Raw genomic sequence first — 23424 nt, forward strand, 5'->3', positions numbered from 1 at the left:
GCTTCTTCCTCCAATGTCTCATTACACTCTTTTTCCCTCCTTCCATTTGTCTTACTTTTTTCTTTTTTCCATATTTCTTCCTTCCTACCTTTCTTTCTTTCTTTACCATCTTTGTTTTTTCTCCCTTTCTTCCTTCATTTATTTCCTTATTTTCATATCTTCTGTCATTGTCATCCTTCCCTTCTTCTCTATTTTTCTTACTTTATCTTTCTTTCTTTCATTCTTACTCAGTTTTTCCTTCACCAGTCTGTACATAGTAACATTTAAAAACACCAAAACTAAAAGACAAAGAAGATGAAACAGGAGAGGAGATTCTGTCCAGCAGAGGGAGCCACCTCCTCGTCTGTTTGTCTGACTGTGTGGATTAGAAGAACAGAAAATATATGATGATGAAAACATAGACGTCTAACTGTTGATGTCAGTCTTCACACGTCAGGGAAATGATCCCAGATTATTTCACTCTTTCAAAGAGAGAAACAGGAAATAAAAATAACCCGTGAGAGGAACATTGAATGTGTTAGACGTCAGTGAGACAAACCGGGGTCAGGCTAGGTCCACCCAAACACATCGCCACATAAACACACACATATATCTGTAGCATGTCAGTGTAGTGTGTGTGTTTTTGTGAAGTGTGTGAGTGTAGTGTGTGTTTTTGTGAAGTGTGTGAGTGTAGTGTGTGTTTTTGTGGAGTGTGTGGTGTGTAAAAAGCAGCGGGGTAAATTTAGAAGGAGGCCGTCACATCTGAACCTGTCAGCTGAGATCACTGTCACCACAAACACTCACTGAGCGTGTGCGGGCTGACTCAGGTTTTGATAATGAGGCGGTAAAACCAGTCAGAGGTAACTGGTGTGAACGTCCAACATGGGATTGACTTTGATATAGAGCCAGAAAATTACAACCTGATGTTCTTCAGCTGGATGGCTACACTTCAGAGATGTTGTCGGTGGATTTAACACCCCAGCTCCAAAAAAGTTGGGGCACAACATGAGACAGAAGACAATGATTGTATATCTGATAAACCCATAACCCAACCCATTTTATCCACAACTTAAACAACATATCAGACGATGAAACTGAGACATTTTATTATTTTATGAAAGCTTTCTTTGAGATGTGTTGCTGCCATCCAAGATGAGCACATATATTTTTATATAGTAAACATTCTCCGAAAATATTTGGTCCACAGTTATAATATCAAACACAAAATGTAGCATCTCCTCTTGTTCACAAAAAAAACAAAAAACAAATTCAGGTCAAAAGGATGGAGGGTTTTCTCACAGTGAGCTTCAAAGCGTGACTGTAGAAGACTCCCTGTTCTCTTTAAGAACTGCAGCTCCCAGCATCCCTTTCACCATTTTTGTTGCCTTTTTTCACCCACTAGAGCTACCTGTTGCTATTAAATACCACTTGTTTTCAATTGTTTGCCATTTTTTCCACTCTTGACTGCCTTTTGCCCATTTTAGTCATTTTTCACTCATTTTTTGCCACATTTGGATCCTTTTATGTCACCTCTAACTTATTTTTTGTCACTTCTCGCCCATTTTTTTGCTACTTTCTGACCCCTTTTCCACTTTTCTCCCCATTCTCACCCCTTTTCACCCCTTTTTGTTGCTTTTTGACCATTTTTGCCGCCTTTAACTTATTTTTATTGTGCTTCAAGCTGTTTTTGCTTCACCTCTTAGATTGTGGCTCTTGCAAAGGTATTTTTCAACAATTTGGCTCTTTGGTTGAGCAGGGTTGAGAAACACTGCTGTGAACAATATCTCCTCCATCTTTAGCACAATCTCACACACCTTCAGCCTTTAGACTCAAGAGACTACTCTAATTCCATATTTTGAGCAATGATTTCGCATTCTTCACAAATCAGGTATTACACTCTCAATATTTTATGCTATTTTCAGCTATTTTTCCACTAATTTCAGCTATTTTAAGCTATCTCTATGCTTTTTCGGCCATGGAATGCCAATTTCAGCTATTTTTATGCTATTTTCAGCTATTTTAGGCTATTTTCAGCTATTTTTAATCATTTTTCATCTACTGAATGCCATTTCAGCTACTTTAATGGTGTTTTATGCTATTTTCAGCTTTTTTTTTTTTTTTTTTAAGATTTATTTTTGGCCTTTTTGCCTTTATTGGATAGGACAGTGGATAGAGTCAGAAACAGGGAACAGAGTGGGGACAGACATGCAGCAAATAGTGCCACGGGCCGGGTCACCTGCGTACATGGCGCGCACCTTAACCACTCGACTACCACCGCGCCTATTTTCAGCTATTTTTCAGCAGTTCTTCCACAGTTCAGCTCTCAGCATCCCCACTCAATTTCAGCTGTAAATGCATTTTTATGTAGTTATTTATTTAGATAGGTTTACAGCTGATAAATGTGCTCTAGTTACTCTCATTTTTAAAATCATCTCCATAACTCACACAAAGATCTGATTCTTCTCACATTTTCTCTCCTCTCCTCCTCATCCTCAGTGACTAACACACACACACACACACACACACAGACACACACACACACAGGCAGAGAGCAGTTAAAGATGGGCAGATGAGAGCAAACAGACGTCTCACTTTGGAGTTTTTTTTGTAGTCCGTCTCTGGAGGAAGCTCTCAGCTTCCTGTGGTCTCCGCCCAGGACGAGATCTGCCTCATTATCACACTTAAATGAGACGGGCAGAGTTTCCCCTCCTAGAGGTTCATCCCAGAGGTCGGCGGCTCCTCAGCAAACTTTTTTATTTTTTAACTTTAGTGCTTCTATGTGCACTGAAACATCCCTGTGCAGTCCTCTTATTAAACATTTTCAATTCTCCCAAAATGAGTGTAATATGTAGTAAGGCCGGCTACACACCAGATGATCTAATACTAACCATTTAAGAAATAAAACATGGAGACCACTGGCAGAAGGACATTTTAACTGATTTATGCAGCATAATTCTCCAAACTCTGACCAGAAGTGTCCACACTTCTTTCTCTGAAAGCCACATTCAGAAAAATCTCAGGCCTTCTCTGTATATCGGTGTTAGTGTTGAGTTGTGAAGTGTTTTTTTTTTTTTTTTTTTTTTTTTGGACGGCTAGCCGGCGTTTCAGACGGTCTCTTTGACATGCTGGTGTTGTTTGGGAGGGTGACAGGTGAATGTTCGTGTAGGTGTGCCCATGGACTTGTAACCCCTCAGAATAAGAGCTGAATGATGAGGGGAAAAACATCAGCATTGTTAGTTTTGGCAGCTATTTTTAGTCTTAGTTTTAGTCTTTAAATGAAATGCATTTTAGTTTTAGTCACATTGTAGTCATTTCTACCCTTTTTAATTTTAGTCTAGTTTTAGTCCATAGAAGTCCTCACATTTTAATCTATACTTTTAGTCCAAGCATTTATTTTCTTGCCTAAATCTGGTACCAAATCGTGGTAGTTTGTTCTCTGCTAAACCTGGGGTCCCTGCTTTCTACAGCTGAGAGGCAGAGTAGATACAGATGTATTATTTTATGACAGATTTACCCACAGTGGAGAAATATCACAGATTTTGAATGTCTGACAAAAACTACACTTAGTTTTAGTCAGTTTTAGTCATCACAGATCTACTTTTGTAAGTCTGAGTCTTGTTTTTGTCATGGAAAAAGGCTGTCGACGAATAGTTTTAGTCATACTAGTAGTTTTAGTCGACGAAATTAACACTGCACAGCAGGGACCGGATTCTGGATTCAGGTCTCACCTGAGGACTTAACAGGGTCAACATTAAACCATGAGCTGTTAACCTCATTTCACCAGTAATTAAATATGAAAAAAACAAACTTAGTACTGATGATGAATGATTTTGACATTCAAAAAGATCAGTTTAAAGGCTCACAATCTGAGAAAAGTGAATTTATTTGTTCAAAAAGGTCAAAACACGAAATTGAAATTTTAAAATAATGTTTTTTTTAGGGCAAATATATGAGAAAGAGTCAAAATCATGAGTTTAAAGGTTAAAATATGAAATAATATTTCTAATCATGAAATTAAAAGACATAATATGATTCAGATTTTAAATTGTGAGTCTAAAAGGTCAAAATATGAGATTATGAAGTCAAAATTTGGAGTTGAAAGTATGAGGTAATATACAAAATAATGAGTTAAAAAGGTCAATATGAATTAAAAATTAGAATTATGAACCTTAAAGCTCAAAATATTTATAAGAAGTCAAAATTATGAGTTAAAATGCTCAAAGTATGAAATTAAAAGTCAAAATCCTAAGTTTGAGTCCTAATTATGAGATGCTAAATCAAAAATGTGAAATTAAAACATAAATTAATTTCTTTTCCCACATTCCTGACTTCTTAACTAAATATTTTTACTCCTTTTTCGGATTTTAAGACTTAACAAGGATATCTTAAATCATCAAGGATAATTTTTCATTTTTATACTTGAGGAAATCTGCAGACCTCAGACTGACGGGCCAGCTAGAACAGAAATATGAGATCATCTTGGGGGCGGGATTTGGCCCCCAGGCCTTGGTCATTCTCATTTAGATTTAGTGGATCATACCTGGGGTTTTTCTGGCTCTAATGGAGGCAGAGGTGGTACCATTCTGCTCCTTAAACTAGCTCAAACAAAAACTTTACAGGCAGTGTATTTTATATTTTAGGACGGTTTTTCCTCAAGGGTTTTAGTAGACTATGATGGGGGACTCTGGGGGCACACTGTCCCAGGAGGAAAATATATGCATTTCAAATTTAATAACATCAATCCACAGAGTTTTTCCTGCTTATAGAATAATGAGGTAGCAGGGTTAGCGTGCTTATGTACACTGATCCTAAAGCTGTAGATGGAGAGGAACAAGTTCAGAGAAAGCTCTGTAGTTATCCTTAAAGTGCTTAAAGGCTCACATGAAAAACTATTAACTGTTTGACTATTTACCAAACACCACCATGAAAAACCATTCAAGGGCACAAAAATGTAGGAAATTTAGGAAACTGGCAGTTCTTTGGCAGGTTTGGCAGCGATTCCCAGTGCACTTCTACTTCCTGTGCCGTCTCTAGCTGCCACATATCACAGAAACCTGCTATAGGACATAGTGAGATTCATTTTTAGTTTCAGCTATTAGCTCAGCCATACTCAGAATATTCTCCCCAGATAAATGTTCCTCTTTTTCTAACAGTAGGGCCGGGTATTTTCTACAGCTTCACTACACGATACAGAGGCCAGAATACGACGTGTATGGTGAATTCACTACAGCAGCTGTTTGTTACTGTAGACACTGACAGAAGAGGTATATTAAAGGTTCCTAGGCTTTGAAACACTTAAATTCACATCCTTAAAAATCCAAGTCCATGAAAATAAACTTTTCAGAATCACTTAGCTAATAATAAACGCAAATAAAGTAATATTTAACTTCTTAAACTTAAATGCCCCCGTCTGTTGTCTCTCTGTCTGTTGTTTTTACTGGTTTTCATAGAACATTCTTGTTTCACACTAGTGTAAGCCCACTTGCATTTGTAAGAGTGACTTTTTACTTTATTTCTGCATAAAACGCGACCAGCCGTTCTGTAGTGCAGTGGTTCTCAACCATTTCAGCCCGCAACCCCCAAAATAAAGGTGCCAGTGACCCGGGACACCCACTAGACCTGAAGGTGGTTGAACACAACCTTGCACATTTAAGAACAGTCATGTGGAGACAAGGCTGTCCATAAAGGGGGGGGGGCTCTCTGGGGCCCAGCCAAACTGGGGGCCCATGGAGATCTGCAAAATTATGGTTCCTTGTAAAGTTAAGCTATGATATCTATATTTCATATTTAACCTGAAAAAATAACCACTCTTATCTATTGAAAAAAGTCTCTTTTTTAAATCATTTGTGCAGTATATAGACTTCTGAAAAATGTAAATCTGTTTTATTTGGAAAAAAAATAGAAATACAATGGGTTAAAAATTGAGAATAATTGGTTAATAATGGCAAAATGTTGGAAAGGTGGTGAATTTGGATCTTAAAAGTAGCAGAGATGGGTTAGAGGTGGCATAAATTATAAAAGAATAGAAAAAAATAACAAAAAAAGGCAACAATGGGCATAAATTGTGGTAAAAGGGAATTAAAACGTGGCTGAAAAGGCTTTAAATTAGCAAAAAATGGTGTAAATCTGGTGAAATTGGAAGAAAAATCTCTTTAAACTGCCAAAATAGTGCTAACTGAGAAAGAAATAATAAGCAGATATTGGCAGAAGTTGGTCTAACTTGCAAAAATGGGCATATCAGACAGTGAAATATGGTTAAGCGGGAAAAATTAGGCATAAAAAGTGGTAAAATTTGGTTAATAGCGGCAATAATGGATCAACAGAGGCAATATTAGGCTTATGTGGCAAGAATTGCTTTAGAAGTGGCAAAATTAGGCAGGGGATCTGGAGACCCCCCTCTTAGTGTCTCGCGACCCCAAAGGGGGTCCCGACCCCAAGGTTGAGAACCACTGCTGTAGTGAACAGACAAGTGAGGATGGAACATTACTCACACTCTTGAAACTGCTGTCTGAGGCCGTCATTATCTGTGCTGCAAAGTGCTTCGTGTGATCTCCTTATCGCATTTAGAGGAATAAATTTTATCTCTAAGCTTTTGTTCTTCCATCCGTCCATCCTCGCCCGCTTATCCTGGGTCGCTTCACGGTGGTAACGGGATGAGCAAGTCAGGCCAGACGTCTCTCTCCTTAGAGACCCTTTCCAAATCCTTCTGGGAAATTCTGAGGCATTCCCAGACCAGACAGGTTCTGGGTCATCCCCGAGGTCTCCTCCCAGCTGGACATGCCTGGAAGACCTCCAAAGGGAGGCATCTAGGAGAGGGGTCTTGATCAGATGCCTGAACCACCTCAACTGGCTCCTTTTGATGTGAAGGTGTTACTCCGAGTGCTTCCTGGATATCTGAACTCCTCACCCTGTCTCTAAGGCTGAGCCCAGACACCCTCCTTAGAAAACTCATTTCAACCGCTTGTATCCGCAATCTCATTCTTTCAGTCATTACCCAGAGTTCATGGCAATAGGTGAGGGTTGGGAGGTAGATCTACTGGTTCATCAAAATTTTTGTCTGCTGGCTCAGCTCCCTCTCTGACGCTGTACCAATCTGCCTGTCAATGTCACCCTTCCTTTCACCCTCACTGTGGACAAGACTCCAAGATACTCAAACTCCTTCACCTGAGGCAGAGACTCTCTCCCCAACCAGAGGGAGCACTCCACCATTTTACGACAGAGAACCATGGCCTTGGACTGGGAGGTTGCTGACACTCATCCTGATCACACTCAGCGACAAACCATCCCAGTACCCTCAGGAGGTCCCCAGCTGTTGTTGCTAACTGCTAATTAGCATGGTGTTGTGTGTGGATGAAGACTGGTGTTACTTCAGTGTTTTACCTTATTTCACAGCTTTCATTACTTACGTTCAACTCCTGACGCTCTGGGTTTTGAGAATTACTACTGAACCACTCAGTATGCCTGAAGACATGGCTCAGACACTGGCAGTCACCCAGTACTACCCAGTGGACCAATCACAGGGCTGGAGTTGTGTGCCAGGTATTTTTGAGGTGGTTCATGTCGTGCGTTGATGTCTGAGTTATGGTCAGGACTAAAGTGTAGATTCAAAGCAGATTTCATTTCCTCCTTTCCCACCATCGTCTCCTTCCATAAGAACTCCTCTTCCTCCATCCTATATGCTCCTTTTCTTCCTCCTCCTCTTCCTCTGTGTCCCCCCTTGACTTTTTTCCTCTTCCTCTTCTGGCTCCTCCTCTCCGACCCCTTCTCCTCCTCTTCCTCTCCTCCACATCACTGACTCTGTCCTACATCACTCTACCTTCCCTGAGGATACACCCCCACTCTCTCTCTCTCTTTCTCTCTCACTCGCCCGCTCGCGTTCAGCCCTCCTCGTTTCCGATGAGTCATGTGACCAGCCTCTCTCGCTCCCTGGAGACCAATCACACCCCCACAGAGGAGAGCTCACCACAAACAGCTCTGATCATCATCACAGCTCTGTCAGCGTAGAGAGAGAGAGAGGGAGAGGAGAACGAGGGAGAGAGGAGACGATCAGCTGAGAGGAGCTCAAGAGGGAGAGGAATATATTCTACCAGAAAGAGAAGAAGAAGGAGGAAGAGGAGGAGGAGGAGGAGGGGTCAGCCCAGAGGAGGAGGAGGAGGGGGGAGGTTCTCCCTGAATGAAGGAAGAGTTCTGGGAGTCGTTTCCTCCCCGCCGCGATGGAGCGACGCGAGGAATGAGGGCGGATGGTGAGAGCAGGGAGCAGCAGCAGCAGCAGCGGAGGAGGAGGAGGTGGAGAGGATGGTGCTGGAGGCGAAGGAGGAGGAGCAGGGGGAGCAACAGCCGGAGGAGCCAGGCGGCGCGGGAGGAGCCGACAGCGCTCCCAGAGGAGGCGGCGGCTGTCGGCCAACTGCCCCGGCGCCGACAAGATGTCCCCCGGTGGTTCCAAGAAGCTGGACTGTTTCTCACCCATGCTGTGCCACTGCAAGGTGGCCTGCACCAACAGCACCATCTCCCTCATGTTCGGCTGCAAGGTGGGTGGAAACATCTGGAGCCGGGCCGCCGGGCGAGTGTGGGGGGGGTGCTGTGAAAAGTGAGGGGGGTCAAAGACAGGGCGCCGTTTGTTTAGAAAAGTGACGAAAGTCAGAAGACATCAAAAACGTTCCTCCTTAAGGCCACATTTGTTAAACCAAACATCGTTGGAGATCTTGAACCAAGTTTTTATTTCCTGGGGATGCTAACGGACTAAACTTCGACTCGTTAAGGCCCCTGCTAATTGATCCTAACAACATCAGACCGATATATCATCAGACATATAAAACTGGATTATAAGAAAGTAGACCTCCAAACTGTCTCTCTTTAAGGAAACCTAAACATCATTGGAGATCGTTTACTAGATTGTTATTGTGCAGGCTAATGACCGACTAGACTTAGCCTAATTAAGGCCCCTGTTAATTGGTCCTTTAGTTTTTAAATGACCTTAAAAACATCAGACAGATAGAGATTGTTGTCAGCCTGATATTCAGTTGGTGATGATAAAGTAGACCTCCAAACTGTTCCTCTAAGGAAAACCAGACATTTTTGGTGATCATAAACTAGGTTGGGTTTTTTTTGGAGGATGCTAACCAACTAAACTAAACCTCATTAAGGCCCCTGCTAGTTAACCCTTGCCTTTAAATTGATCATAAAAAAAATCACATACACAACTAGATGACAAGAAAGTAGACCTCCGAGCATCCAAACTAGTTCAACTAAACTTTGTTTAAGACTATAATCTAGATGTTTCTGTGGAGGATGCTAAAGGACTGAACGTTACCTTGTTAAGGCACATTTAATTGATCCTCTAGTTGTTAACTGATCATAAAAAATCAGACAGATGAAGATTGTTGTCTGTCAAATTTTACCTTTCATTTTAAGAGAGCAGACCTCCAAACTGTTCCTCTTTCAGGAACATCAAACATCCCTGGAGATCTTAAACCAGCCATTTTTGTTGAGGATACTAAAGGACTAAACTTAACCTCATTGAGGCCCCTGCTAATTGATCCATACTTATAAATTGATCATAAAAATCACAGCCAGATAGATAGTTGTGAGTCTGATAATACTCCTCATTATAAGAATGTTAAATGTTCTTTCAAGTGTTTAACCAATCTCTTAGAATGTACACCAGGTTTTTTGGTATTAGATACTAAAAGACTAAACTTAACCTTATCAAAGCCCCGTCTAATCAATCCCTTCAATTATCTATCTTTGGACATTCTGTGAAGTTTGTTGTAAGTCAGAAATCACCCTGGATAATGAGAAGGTAGACATCCAGACCGTTCCTCCTAAAGTGAGGAACGGTTTTATCAGAACGTGACGACATTTCTTCGTTAAAAGAACAAAGAACAGCAGTGAGTTGTTTTCTTTTTAAAAATGACAAAAGTTGTGTACTGACATGTCTAAAGTCGCCATGGTTCACGTTATGCAGTTCTCTATGGAGTTTACTCCTCAGTAGCGGCTACGTCACGTGTTTTGTTGCTCTGATTGGCCCATGAAGATGTGACACCCTCCATCACCCTCCAAGTTTTTTTTCAAAGGCTCTGCCCTTTCCCAAACGCTGTCTATGAGTGGTTTCCCAGATGGATGTGTGAAACACATCCATCTGGCGTGCCAGGTTAAGAAATTCACAGACAGACAGAGATTGGTGCAAGTCAGATCTTAGTCTTTATAACGTCCAAAGTATTCATCTTTGGAGATCATAAAAGGAGCTGGATAGTGTTTGTGAGGGATGCTAAACTTAGCCTTGTTTAGGCCCCCATCTAATTAATCCTTTGAATTTTAATTAATTATTTAAAGCCAGGTACAGAAAGAGATTATTACAAATCAGACAGAACAGTATCTAATCATAAAACAGATGTAAAAACTCTTCTTCTTTAAGGTGAACCAAAAGTCTTTGGAGATCATAATCCAGGGAGTTTTTGTGGAGGATGCTGAAGGACTGAACCTAGCCTCGTTAAGACCCCAGCTAATTGGTTCTTTAATCAGGGTCTCCACAGGTGTAGGTTTTTAGCTGTGATTTATCTCAGAACTGATGTAGTTGATTCATCAGAAATGAGAAAGGATGAAGTGAATGGTGGACTTATTTAACATCACTGCGTCTGCAGGGAGAGTGCTGAAAGAGACGATCATGCAGTTGTTGATAATTGTGGACCTTAGTTAACTGTGATTAATGCATTAATCTTGGCAGCCCTACAGACTGATGAAGATTGTTGTAAATTTGGATGTTTTGCCATCTAATCACTCAAGTGTTGTATTTCTGCTTCAAAAGCTGACCTGCAATTTCCACATAGGACGACTGCGCCATACACCGAAGCATTGCGGGTTTAGTCCAACTGAAGGCGAGTGACCTCGCCCCAATGGAAGCGAGTCTAGAGCGCTGCACTGCGGCGCACAGCCCTGATCAGCACGAAGAGATCACGGGAGAACTGCGAGATCATGCAGGAATAGTATGTCAACAGCAGATGATTTTACCTTTTGGGGTTAATTTATCAAAATTCCGGTATAAGTCCATGTTATTATTGCTGTGGGTACATAAGGAAGTGAAAAGGTTAATGTTTGCTTAAAGGATCTGTGGTTTTATGTTAAATTCTTTGGCTAAATGTCCCTAAAAGTTAACTTTTCCTCATCAATGGCGCCGTTGTAGCTCTGTGACCCACTGACCTCTCGGTGACCCTTTGCTCTCGCTGCAGGATGAGATGTAATGTTGATATAGTGATAATTTACGATCGGGAGTCTGTGCATTGTGTTTTATTTTGAAAGAACCGGATATTCTACGCTTGTGACTTCCTCTTCTGGAGCTGTCTGATCGATGGGTGTTGACACAGTTTGGCAGCAGGTGGCACTGAATATGGACCTGCAGCGTATCTCGAACCAAGCGGAGCGAAGTATCAGTCCAGGGACGCGCCCCTGCCTGTCTGGAGCACTGGCTGTGGAAATGCTCTGATAGACTAGAGAGGGAGCGATGAGCTCTGCAGTACCATTCACCAGCAGTTTGCTGTATGTGGAAGTTAGAGGTGAGTGACTGCAGCCAGGCTGCTCTCGTTTGATACAGATATAATCTATATGTTCACAGAAAGACTTCAATTGCAGCCTGTAACTCGATCGAGGAGCTACTGATGCTGCAGAAAGACCGTGAAGTCCATCAGGTGTGGGAGTGGGGGTTATGGACGGGTCAAACATAAGAGGATGCTCATCCAGGAGGCTGAGGTTCACAAAACATCAACTTGTAGGTTTTCTAAGTCAAACCCACGCTCTAAAAAGATCTTTTGTTGTTCTTTGACCCAGTAGAGAAGTGCTCTTACACGTTCATTAAATCCCTTAAAAACTTCCTGTAGTGGAAGAGAGCTTCACGTGTAAATGCAGGAAAGCCAAATATCCACTGATGCACAGACTTTCTCCTGATGTTGGCTTGGCTGCTGGAAATTTTTAGGAAATTCACTGCCGTCAGGTGGGAAAGGGCGTTGATGTTTCTGCTATGCAGCCAGCACACAACCATAGCCTTAATGCATGCAGCTGGTATCTTACCTGTACATGTACTGCAGCTCCTTCATGACCTCCTACACCAGAGTTTCATCATTGATGTGTGAAGCTGCAGGAAACATCAGTATTAAGACTCTGAGTATAGTTTCTATGTTTGTCTTATTGATTATTTGGAGCTGTCTGTGGTGACTGCTCCAGTTTGTTCCATCTTCTTCTTAGGTTGTTGTGTACCTGCAGTCAGCAACGTTAGGAGCATTGTAGCTACCTGGACTGGGGTGTGGATACGGTGTGGAGGCTGTGGGGGTTTCTGAACCATGACAGTTCAGGATGAAAACAACCATTACACCCCTATTTATTTGGCTTTTTATGCTTCTGAAGATGGATCCATTTGTGGATGAGTAGTTTCATTTTTAAACATCTTATTCTCAGGATTTCATCGGCCCATTGCACAGTTTTCTTTTAGTTTTTGACGTTTTTATCTTTTGCTATTTGATCATGAAGATAAACCTGAAATGTGAGCTCAAAAGTAGGAGTACAGGTTGATCTTTAGAGTCGTTACTCAAAATTGAAGCTGCAGACATTTTGTCTCTCAAGCATGAGTCAAGGTCCAAAAACGAAGGAGCCAATGCTTCTAACTGTCGGGTTTATTGTTTTAGAAGAGGACTAGAGTATGTATTAGTGGTCCACTTGAATCACGACCACATAGGGATGGCAGTGCAGTGATTAATTTAGGATGTTCTGAGCATGAAAACGTGACAACAAGCCATCCAAAAAACCTACAACTCCTGGCTCTGCAGATTTTATATCCCATCTTTTTGGATTCAGATCAGATGTGTGGGTGAGACTGAGAAAAATCTCATCAGAGAGAAGAGAAACCAAACTGTTGTCCAATCAGAAAGCCTTAAATGATAAAGGATATAAACCAGGCTCTACTGTTGTCATCTTAGCGCCTGTCAGACAACAGCTGAGGGGGGGAAACCCCGTTAACTTGCTGTCACCGAGCGCCTGTGTTTACCGTCTGACTCCACGCCGCGCCATAGGCCGATGGAGCTGCTCGTCTTCTCCACTGCTCCTGATGCACCAATCGGAGACCGGGGTGGCAGCAGCGCTGAGGAGCGATTGGGTGACGAGAGCGTCTGTGGCAGGCTGGCAGGCACGTGCATGTGTGGTGAACATGTGCTCTGCAGGGAAACACCACGCACACACAGCAGATCTGCTGATGGAGGCGGAGACACGGCCAGGCTCAGCGTGCAGGAGGAATACAGCTGTGGTTGGATTCACAGGTACATAATCAGGGATTAACTTTAAGAAACTTCACCTTTCCTCAGCACTGATCTACACCCAGAAAGAAGAATAAAAGGGTTTCTAGTCCGTCAAAGTCTGGGGCCTTGTTTAGAGGAGGAAGTGGTCAGGTTTTTCCCTTTTCATTACATTTGGACTCAATTCTTTTTCTACTGAAGCAGTGTTTGTACTTTGGGTGCAGTTTTTGTGTTTTGACTTTTTTCTCAAATGAGAAAAGGAGAATCTCCTCCTTGTTCATTTTTTTATTGTGTTGTTGACGACAGCCGAACTGAAACTGTTTGACTGTCTTCATATCATTCACGAATATTTATCTGCATAAAAAGTGGAACCACCCATGAACAAGGATTGATATCCCGTTTGTTTTTTCAGATTCTGAGTGTTATTTAAAGACAGTCTGATATCTGACAGCTCAGACTGCATACACAGGTGGTCTGGGGTGTCTTCGTCTGGACTGGTTGGTTTTATAAATTCAACATGAACTGGTACAGAGTAAAGACCGCCCTATCAGCTGACATGATCTGCTGTTTTCTGCTGATAAACCAAAGCTTGGCTTTTTTTTTATTATTATTAATATCCATCCAGCCTCTCAGAGCAATGGGATTGTGACTCTTTTTAGAGATCTGGTTTATTTGTCTTAGCTCAGTAATAAGAGCTGGTCTGTCAGCCCCCAAACAGCCTTTCGTTTGGTATTTTATCTTTTTATGTCTAAAATACAGCAAGAAAACTTGAAGAAAGGAAACCATGACTCAAACAGGAGCAGGCTCCCACTGTTCACAGAGGGAGTCAGCTGTTAGATAGGGGTGTTACGATCCATCGATGGATATCCATCCATCGATTGGTTGATTAGTAATCCGGTCAGATTGCTAGAAAGTCAAAACATTGATCTACATCTATGCTTTTATTTTGAAATTCATCCTGCACGCCTGTTGACATTTTCACCCCAGCAGCGTCCTCAACAAGCTAGCATTAGCAGCAGTCGTCAAAGTTTGCAGCAGAGAGAGAGGAAATCCTCTCCTCTCTCGACCGCATCTACATTTTAATCAGTGTGCAACCGCCGTATGAGATCGATTACGGATAAAAAACACTCCTCTCCATATGGCTGGATTAGTGTGACTGTTATGGGGCTATCATTGAACTATTTCCAAATGGGCAGAGATCTGTACACAAATCTGCAAATGTGTGTGCTGATCTCGCAAATGTGTGCAAAGACTTGCACATTTGTTCAAAGATCCACAAGTAGGTGCACATATCTGCAAATGTGCAGACCAATCTGTAATTGTGGACTGTTTGTTTTGGTTCACTCTGTTTTCATTAAGTTGTCAAAATCCTCACAGGTCATCAGAACTGAAGTCTGTCTCTCCGTCGGCTGTCGTACACACGAGGCTTTAGCAACGCTTCTGCCATGCAGGATCTGCAAATGTGGACTCAAAGCCGTCCTCATGGCATAGGTATCACACATAAAGCTGCAGTTTAGACCTAATCAAATCTCTTTCTATATAATCTCAACATGAAAGGATAAAGACTGTCGTATTGTATTGTTAGTGTTCATATTTTCTTTGGAAATGTGAAGAAAATATTGACTTTTTTCCTCCAGAACCGTATACATTTGCAGATCTGTGTACTAGGGCTGAACGATTTTGGAAAATAATCTAATTGCGATTTTTTTTTTATGAATATCGCAATTGCGATTTGAAATGCGATTATTCCTTAACTTTCTTTTATTCCTTAACAAGGGCTGAACGTTTCCTTAAAAGTGTCTAATTCTGATGGTTTTGACTCGTATTGCAAATTGGATATGAATTGAAGAGTTTTGGTCATTCTCATATTTAATTTAAAAAAAAGTACAAAAATGAAGAAGGTAGGATTTTTTTGAGGCTGTTCTATAAAAAATGTCACGTGAATGATTGCATGATATTTCATGCATAACATCTCTGCTGCAAAGAAGAAGTTAAACACTGGTATTTTTCACACAAATTTCAGAAATATTGCACCTTTTGCGATTTGAAAATTGCAGCAGGCCAAATTGTGATTTAATCTAATTTTCGATTAATTGTCCAGCCCTACTGTGTACACTTTGCAGATTTGTGTACTAATCTCTGTACGCATTTGCAAATAGGTTTGCAACAATAATAGCTCCATAGAGTGTTGTCTGCTACAGACTCTACAGATAAACAGAGAGGGAAAAGTCTGCTGCTGCTGCCTCCTTTCATACAGATTTTGTTTCGCCATCTCACTTTGTTCAATGAAAATATTAACAGTTGGATCTCATAATGATTCAAGCAGGACATCTGCTCTCTGTATACCCCCTCTTTTGGTCTGAACTGGGCTTTAGTTGTGCCAGAGAGAAAAAAAAAAAAATTATAAGCAGTTTATTTAAGAAGCGAACACCAGTCAGGTATTTTAGGGCGCAGACAGAAATTCTGTGAGACCCTGGAGGGTGAAGACACGGCACTTCCTGCTTGTTAGAAAACTGTGAGAGTGAAAATGATGGTGCGTGTGATTCTGAGGGATTTTAAAACTTGTTTTCAGGCAGTGTTCCTTCTTTAGGTGAACTCTGAGAGCTGAATCACTCAGGGGTCTCCTCCTTTAAACTTTACCATCTCTGTTAAAGGGTGTGAAAACTTTCTGCACCTCGGTACGTGGACTCTGCAGGCAGACGGCCTGGCGGTTAGGTGGCATGGTGCACTGCTTGTAAGCAGGCAAGAAAGGCATTTAAAAACCCCAAAATACATCTAAAAAAGAAAGGAATACTTTAACAAGCCATGTGTTTTGAAACAGTGTGATGTGTAATTTGATGAAGGATGGCATCTGAATGTACAGAAGCTTTAAACAAATATCTGTGAACTGTAGATCTTTATCTTAAGAAAGGCATGGAGGAGAGAAGTAAATCCACCAGAAGTTGCCAAAAGATACGTGCACACTGTCCTCCTCTTTAAAAGCAGGTATCGTGACTGCCCTCTCTGTGGTGGGAAACCTGATGGATCAGTCTCCAGCTGAAATGAACCTCACGCTTGACCTTTTGCCCCGTGGCCTCTGATTGGATGGTGACCCGGTGTGTTGGGGGAGGAGTCAGGGCCCGTTGTGTTGCTGGCGGTGATCAGGACGTGCCGGTTGTTAATCTGGAGGATGAGGAGTCTCACTCACACGAGCGTGGATGTGATGTAGTGAAGCGCTGTCCTGTCACTCCGCCTCTGACGGTTTGATCTTAATTAAGCCTCATTGATCAGCTGCCATCGACTGCGCTCACTACCACACACTCAATAGAATGTGCCGGAAGTTATCAATCGTGGAGCCGTGAAGTATTTAGTGAGCTGCTGTCCGCTTTAAAACGTTCAGATGGAATGATTTCAGAGACCGCTTTCATTTAGGAAGCACTCGGCTCGATCAAGGCTCAGCTCCAGTTAGATTCATTTCTGTGATGAAACCCGCGATTATGGAGCAGAGAGAGAGCCGGCGTCACTCAGAGGACGGGCTGCATGTTTGTAGTGAAGGTGGGAGATGTTTTCAGGTTAGAGTAAAGATCCCTCAATGCATCAAACATATTTATTTAATGATATCAGGGAGTGAGGGATGTTTTCAAAATGAGAAAGCCAACAACTTATTCACTTTCGCTGAGAGGAAGAGAGTGTTTTTAGGGTTAACTTGCCCCTGTTCAATCCAAAGATGCTAATAAAAACGGGTTTAAACTGCTCTGCTATACACCCGTCATTTCACACCACTGCAACTGAAGGAGACGGTATGTTATCCCTTAGCCACTGGTTCTCAACCTTGGGGTCGGGACCCCCTTTGGGGTCATGAGACACTGGGAGGGGGTCTCCAGATGCCTCCCAAAAATACTAAGTATATTTCTTAAATTACACTTTTGCCACTTTACACCAACTTTGCCGAATTTGACCCCTTTTCTTCATTTTTTTTCCAACTAATTTTCAGATTTTTGCTATTTTAAACCCTTTTTGCTGCTTCATTTCTGTTTTCAATATCAATTATTGCCACGTAAGCCTGACATTGCCTCTGTTGACCCATTATTGCCGCTATTAACCCCTTTGAACCACATTTTTTTGCCCATTTTTTCCTATTTTAACTAGGTATGCACGATAATATCAGCCAGATATCAGTATCAGCAGATATCACAATTTTTGCCAATATTTACGGCCGATATTTTGGGTATGCATGTCAGAATATAAAAACTGTAAAATTTGGCCATATATACTAATAAATGAGTGGAGTTTTAGGCTGAACCAACAGACCTGTGTAAGTTGAGATCTTTTTCTTTATTCAGCCTCATTCTTTAAACTTTAAAGTGAACTTTAAGAAAAAAAGTTTGTTTTTTCATCATCAAACCTAAAATTGCGTTCAAAGTACTGAATTTGTGATTAAGTAAAACATATTCAAATATCGGTATCGGATACAATGAATCTATGAATATCAGCACATCGTATATCGGCAAAAATCCAGTATCGTGTATCCCTAATTTTAACCTATTTTTCACTATTTGATATGCCCATATTTTTCAGTTTAACCAATTTCTGCCAATAATTGCCTATTTTTTCTTTCTCAGTTAACCCTTTCTTGCTAATTTTTCATTTCAATTCACCAAATTTCCACACATTTTTGCCAATTTAAAGCCATTTCAGCCACTCATTTTAACCACTATGTATGCCCATTTTTGCCATATTTATCTAATTTTGCCACTTCTAAAACATCTCTGCTACTTTAAAAACACTTTTTTACTATCTTTTCGCCCATATTTTTTGCCATTATTAACCCATTTTAGCAATTTTTAACCCATTTTAATGATTTTTTTCTTTGACAAAAGGGATTTACATTTGAAAGACCATTTAGTGCACAAATGAAAAAAAAGACGTTTCTTTGATAAGACTGGTTATTTTTTCAGGTTAAATGTAAAATGTGACTTTTCTTGAATGTGCATTGCTGTTCAACCACCTTCAGGTCCAGTGGGGGTCCCCGGCCTTTGGCATCTTTATTTTTGGGGGTCGTGGGCTGAAAAGATTGAGAACCCCTGCCTTAGCAAAGACTCTCACAGTCGCTCAATTTAAAGAGATTTATTTCTCTGTACATTTCCTATCTGTACTGGAGGGGTATGCACATGGACTGTTTTATTTCCTGTAAATTAATCATCTTGGTAATGTTAACATCAGGCTGTTGGATTGATTAGAGCAGTGCAATGTCACTTCTGTCTTTCCAATGTTACTGCGCCCCCTTCTGGGTGGAAATGCCCTCAGAATGAATGGCGGTAGATCAGAACAGTGGTTCTCAACTTTGGGGTCAGGAAGCGAGTCACTGAGAGAGGGGGTCTAACTAAGAATATTTTAAAATTACACTGTTGCCACTTTTGCCAAATTTTTAACCCATTTCATCACTTTTTCCCACTAATTTTGCCACTTAAACCCATTTTTGTCCGTTTTAAACCAATTCTTGCCACTCTCTACCTGTTGTTGGCTCTGTTGACCCATTATTGCCACTATTAACCCCTCTTTACCACTTTTTATGCCCTTTTTAACCACATTTCACTCTTTGATATGCCCATTTTTGCCATTTAAATGTATTTGAGCCAATTTTTGTCTTTGTAAACCCTTTTATGCCAGTTTATAGAAATTTTTCATCCTATTTAACCAAATTTCCACCTATTTTTGCCACTTTAACCCATTCTTTTCCATTTTTTGGTGATAATTTTGCCACGTTTATTTATTTTACACTTCTAACCAATTTCTGCTACTTTTAAAATCCATTTTCACCACCTTATCCACCATTTTTTTTCCATTAATAATTTAAGAATTTGTTCCAAGACAAGGGATTTTTATACATTTAAGAGGACTACTTACTACAAAATTGAATAAAAAAGATATTTTTTTCTTTGATAAGAGTTATTTTTCAGGTTAAATATAAAATATTGTCACCACAGCTTAACTACAATGGACCATGATTTTCTGACCCCCAGTTTGGTTGGGCCCCAGAAAGCTCTCCCCTTATGGGCGACCTGTCTGCTGATGTTCATGGCTGTGTTCAGCCACCTTCAGGTCCAGTGGGGGTCCCTGGTCCCTGGCACCTTATTTTGGGGGTCTTGGGCTGAAAAAGTTGAGAAGCCCTGGATTAGAAAACAACACAATTAAAAACTTTCCTGTTGTGTTTGTGCTTTGAAAAATTAAAAAACTGTAATTTAAGGCAGGTTTTGTTCTTCTCAAATGATGAAAGACAGTCAAAGAAGAGTTCTGAGTCTTGTGGCTGAAACTAGAGAGGAGTAAAGCGGGCTAATGTTGGACCAGTGCTGTTCTTGGTGACTTTAAAGGTGCAGTGTGTAAAACTGAACATCAACATCTAGAAGTGGGTTCTAGATTGCATTTCTCTGCTGGAAACTGTGGCGACCAGTTGAATTAAATGTGTATCTGTAATGTGAATATAATACAGTAACTTCATTTATCCTTTTTTCCTTTATTCCTCTATGTTACCATGGAAACAAGTAAAAATCCAAGATGGCGGCATCCATGGAGGGGACCTTCCCTATGTATGAATTAAAGGTTTATTCTGAGTTGTTTTTTTTTTTTCAAAATAGCCATTTTTGAATGTAGATGACTGAACACTTATTTAGATAGACCGTCTTAGAAATGTTTTGCTTTATTTTACCAAGTTTGCTCAGCTAAATGCTACTAGGCTAAATATTACACACTGCACCTTTAAGCTAGTGATGTCTGTGACAGCAGGAGCTGTAGTCTGTCTGCCTGTTGCAGCATACCAAGAGATCCTGAACAGTTCCATGCTCCCAAATGTGTGAACAGTTTGGGGATGGCCCCTTCCTGTTCCAACATGACTGTGCACCAGTGCACAAAACAAGGTCCATAGAGACATGGATGAGAGAGTTTGGTGTGGATCAACTTGACTGGCCTGCACAGAGTCCTGACCTCAACCCCATAGAACACCTTTGGGATGAATTAGAGCGGAGACTGAGAGCCAGGCCTTCTGGTCCAACATCAGTGTGTGACCTTACAGATGCGCTTCTGGAAGAATGGTTTAAAATTCCCATAAACACACTCCTAAACCTTGTGGAAAGCCTTCCCAGAAGAGTTATAGCTGCAAAGGGTTAACCGACATCAGATTAAACCCTATGGATTAAGAATGGGAGGTCACTTAAGTTCATATGAGAGTCAAGGCAGGTGAGCCAATACTTTTGGCAATATAGTGCATCTCTAGTTTGCCAATGTTCATTATGAGCACATCTCTTTATTTCATTCCTTCTTTTCCAGGCATTAACAGGAGCTCAGATTAGAATGTATGAAATTCTCCTTTATCGTGCTTGTTAAACCGTTCCAGTTCTTGTTTATCATGTGCAGAAAATCAATATTTCATGTGCAGTGTCCTCACTGGTGCAGTAATATTCAGGATGTGTGGAGGAGACCCCTGCATGAGTGGAGAGATTTAAATCTGGAGATGATTGGATAAAACCATTTACATGTGGAGATTTTACATTTCAGCTAAAAACTGAAGAATTATCCTCCTTCATGGACTGAAGTGGGACGTTAGAACTCGTTTCTCATCTCGTTTCTCGTGCTCCTCTTCATCACATCCCTGAATCATCCAGAAACCCTCCTCCTCCTCCTCCTGCTCAACATCCTGCTACATCCGCTCCGTGCTGATGCTCCTATTTATAGCAGCTTTTTGGCAGGCAGGAGTCGGCTCCGTGCCTCCTCCTCCTCCTCCTCCTCCTCCTCTTCTTCGTCTCTCTGAGGAGGAGGAGGAGGAGGAGGCCGTGTCATCACTGGAAACCTCCCCGCTGCCTCCTACGTCCACATTTCCATTTGTGCCGCTCTCGTCCTCAGTGAGTGGGCTCGCTGTCTCGCTCGAGGACACTCTGACGTGCTGCGAGGAGTTGAACCTGCGATGTGTTTGCTGCGTCCTCTCTACAGTTTCACACCTGTTCAAATCTTTCTAAACAGTCCAGGATAATCAAGAGGAGTCAGAGTAGCGTCTTGTCTCCGTACCTGCCAGCGCTGTTGTTGGGTGCCGTGGTCTGATCCTGCGTGGGCTCTCACGTTGCAGCGGTGCGACCTGTAAACCGAGCGTTTCACGCACTTCCTGCGGTTTGTTTTTCCTCCGAGTGTCGTGACGGCTCGGCTCGCCTGCAGCCTCCTGATGCTTCTCCATCTGCCGCTCTGTTGGTCATGCAACATTTAGATGGAGCTGTTGTGTAGCAGACACTGAACAATGAAAGTAGCTGAAGATGTGAGCAAACAGCAGGGGGATCACTTTTTTATTCATCAGGGGGATGAAAATTCACAGAGCAGCTTATTTCAGATGTGTTTTAGACACTTTCTTCAAAATAAGTCTGTGCATTTTAACCCTCAGGCATCACTTTAATTTACCCCCCTTTAAAGCATTAAACTTCCAAAAAAGTGATACAAAAACTTAACAGATTTATATTTTTTCTGCCCTTTTTTTGCATAAATCTCTTAAACAACTTCAGCTGTGCTCAAAACTACCAAACATTCAATCATTTTGAGGATTTTAACCCGTTAAATGCCAGTTTGATTACTTAGTCAGTCTTTTTTTAATGAAAAAAGCAACCAAAAAAAAAAAGTGAAATCTTCCTTAAACTAAATACTGGATGGCTGGGACATTATTTCTACATCCAGCTTGGATATGTCAATGATTAACCAAATTTAAGATTTAAAATTTACTACCCTCTCGAGTCATTAAGGACAAAAATGTCCACTTCCAAAAGCAGCAATAAAAATAGTATACATTCATATTTTTTCTACTTTTTTGGGTGAAACCTTTTGATCAACTTCAGTTCTTATCAAAACAATCAAATATTAAATAATTATCAGGTTTTTAACCCTTTAAATGCCAGTTTGATTACAGGATGGTCACATTTAAAAAAAAAAATAAATAAATAAAACACACAAAACAATAATTATTTTCCTGATAACTAATGTTTGGGGGGGTTAAAATCAGTCCTGGGTATGTCAAAGATTAGCCAAAATATTGAGTTTGATGCATTATTAGTTTTTCTGTAGACTCAGATTTAATATTTACTACCGTTTCGAGTCATAAAGGACAAAACCGTCCCGTTGACTCCCATTCAAACCACATTGTTTAGCCTCATAGCCATTGCATGATATAATTATGCATTCTGTAATGTTATGGTTTCAGCTTAAGTTGTTTAAGAGATTTATGCAAAAAAAAAAAAAAAGTCAGAAAAAACTGTTAAGTTTTTCTCGCAGCATTTTTGGAAGTGGACATTTTAGTCCTTAATGGCTTTACATGGTAGCAAATTTGTTCCAGTGTTCCCCTGACCTATTAGAGAAATTGAAATTTGAATTCCAAAATTTACCAAAAAAGAAACTTTTTTACATAAAATTGGACCATATGCACTAACACAGCCAACATGGTGAGCAGAGAAAGAGGAAAAATGTGCCCAAATGGACAAAAATGTGCCTAGTGATGCCTGAGGGTTCAAACCACACATACTTACAGTCTTAATGAAGGTGCAGCAAGTTTGAATTATTCTGTAAAGTCCTTCAGCCTCTGCTGTGCAATGATCTGTGATAAATATCAGAGCATCACGTAGTCAAACATTTAATATTTCTATACAATAACTGTTGTCAGGGAGCGCAGATGGTCGAGTGGTTTAAGGCGCTGCCCATGTACGCGGGCAGCCAAGGTTCAAATCCGGCCTGTGGCCCTTTATCGCATGTCTCTCCCCACTCTCTTCTCTGTTTCAGAATATATCCACTGTCCTTCCTCTATCAAATAAAGGCATGAAAAGGCCCAAAAATAAATCTTTAAAAAAATATATATGTATCTGTTATTAGAGCCAAGGCTGGAACAAACCTGACAGTTCATACAGCCATGGACGAAAGTATTGGCACTCCTGGATTTTTCCAGAAAATACACCATTTCTCCCAGAAATTGTTGCAATTACAAATGTTTTTGGTGTGCACATGTTTATTTCCTATATGTGCGTTGGAACAACACAAAAAATCAGAAGAAAAAAGACAAAATTGACATAATTTTACACAAAACTCAAAAAATGGGCTGGACAAAATGATTGTCACCTTTTAAAACTGTGGGTAAATCATTTTATTTCCAGCATGTGATGCTCATTTAAACTCA

At 40.9% G+C, this 23424-nt stretch overlaps 1 protein-coding gene across 14 annotated transcripts in view; it reads left to right on the forward strand.

The window, feature by feature from the left end:
- The window catches only part of dlg1b (discs large MAGUK scaffold protein 1b), a 184041-nt gene that overhangs the window by 72274 nt on the left and 88343 nt on the right, over positions 1-23424 (forward strand). The window contains exon 1 of one of the 14 annotated variants that reach the window (XM_041802853.1): positions 8274-8507. The exons of the other annotated variants lie outside the window; for them this stretch is intronic. Within the exon in view, the coding sequence (XP_041658787.1) occupies positions 8403-8507 (105 nt within the window). The 5' untranslated portion in view covers positions 8274-8402. Of the gene's footprint in view, positions 1-8273; positions 8508-23424 lie in introns of those variants that run through there. 14 annotated transcript variants of the gene reach the window in all.

Source organism: Cheilinus undulatus, linkage group 13 (assembly GCF_018320785.1).
Source record: "Cheilinus undulatus linkage group 13, ASM1832078v1, whole genome shotgun sequence".
Lineage (NCBI taxonomy): Eukaryota > Metazoa > Chordata > Actinopteri > Labriformes > Labridae > Cheilinus > Cheilinus undulatus.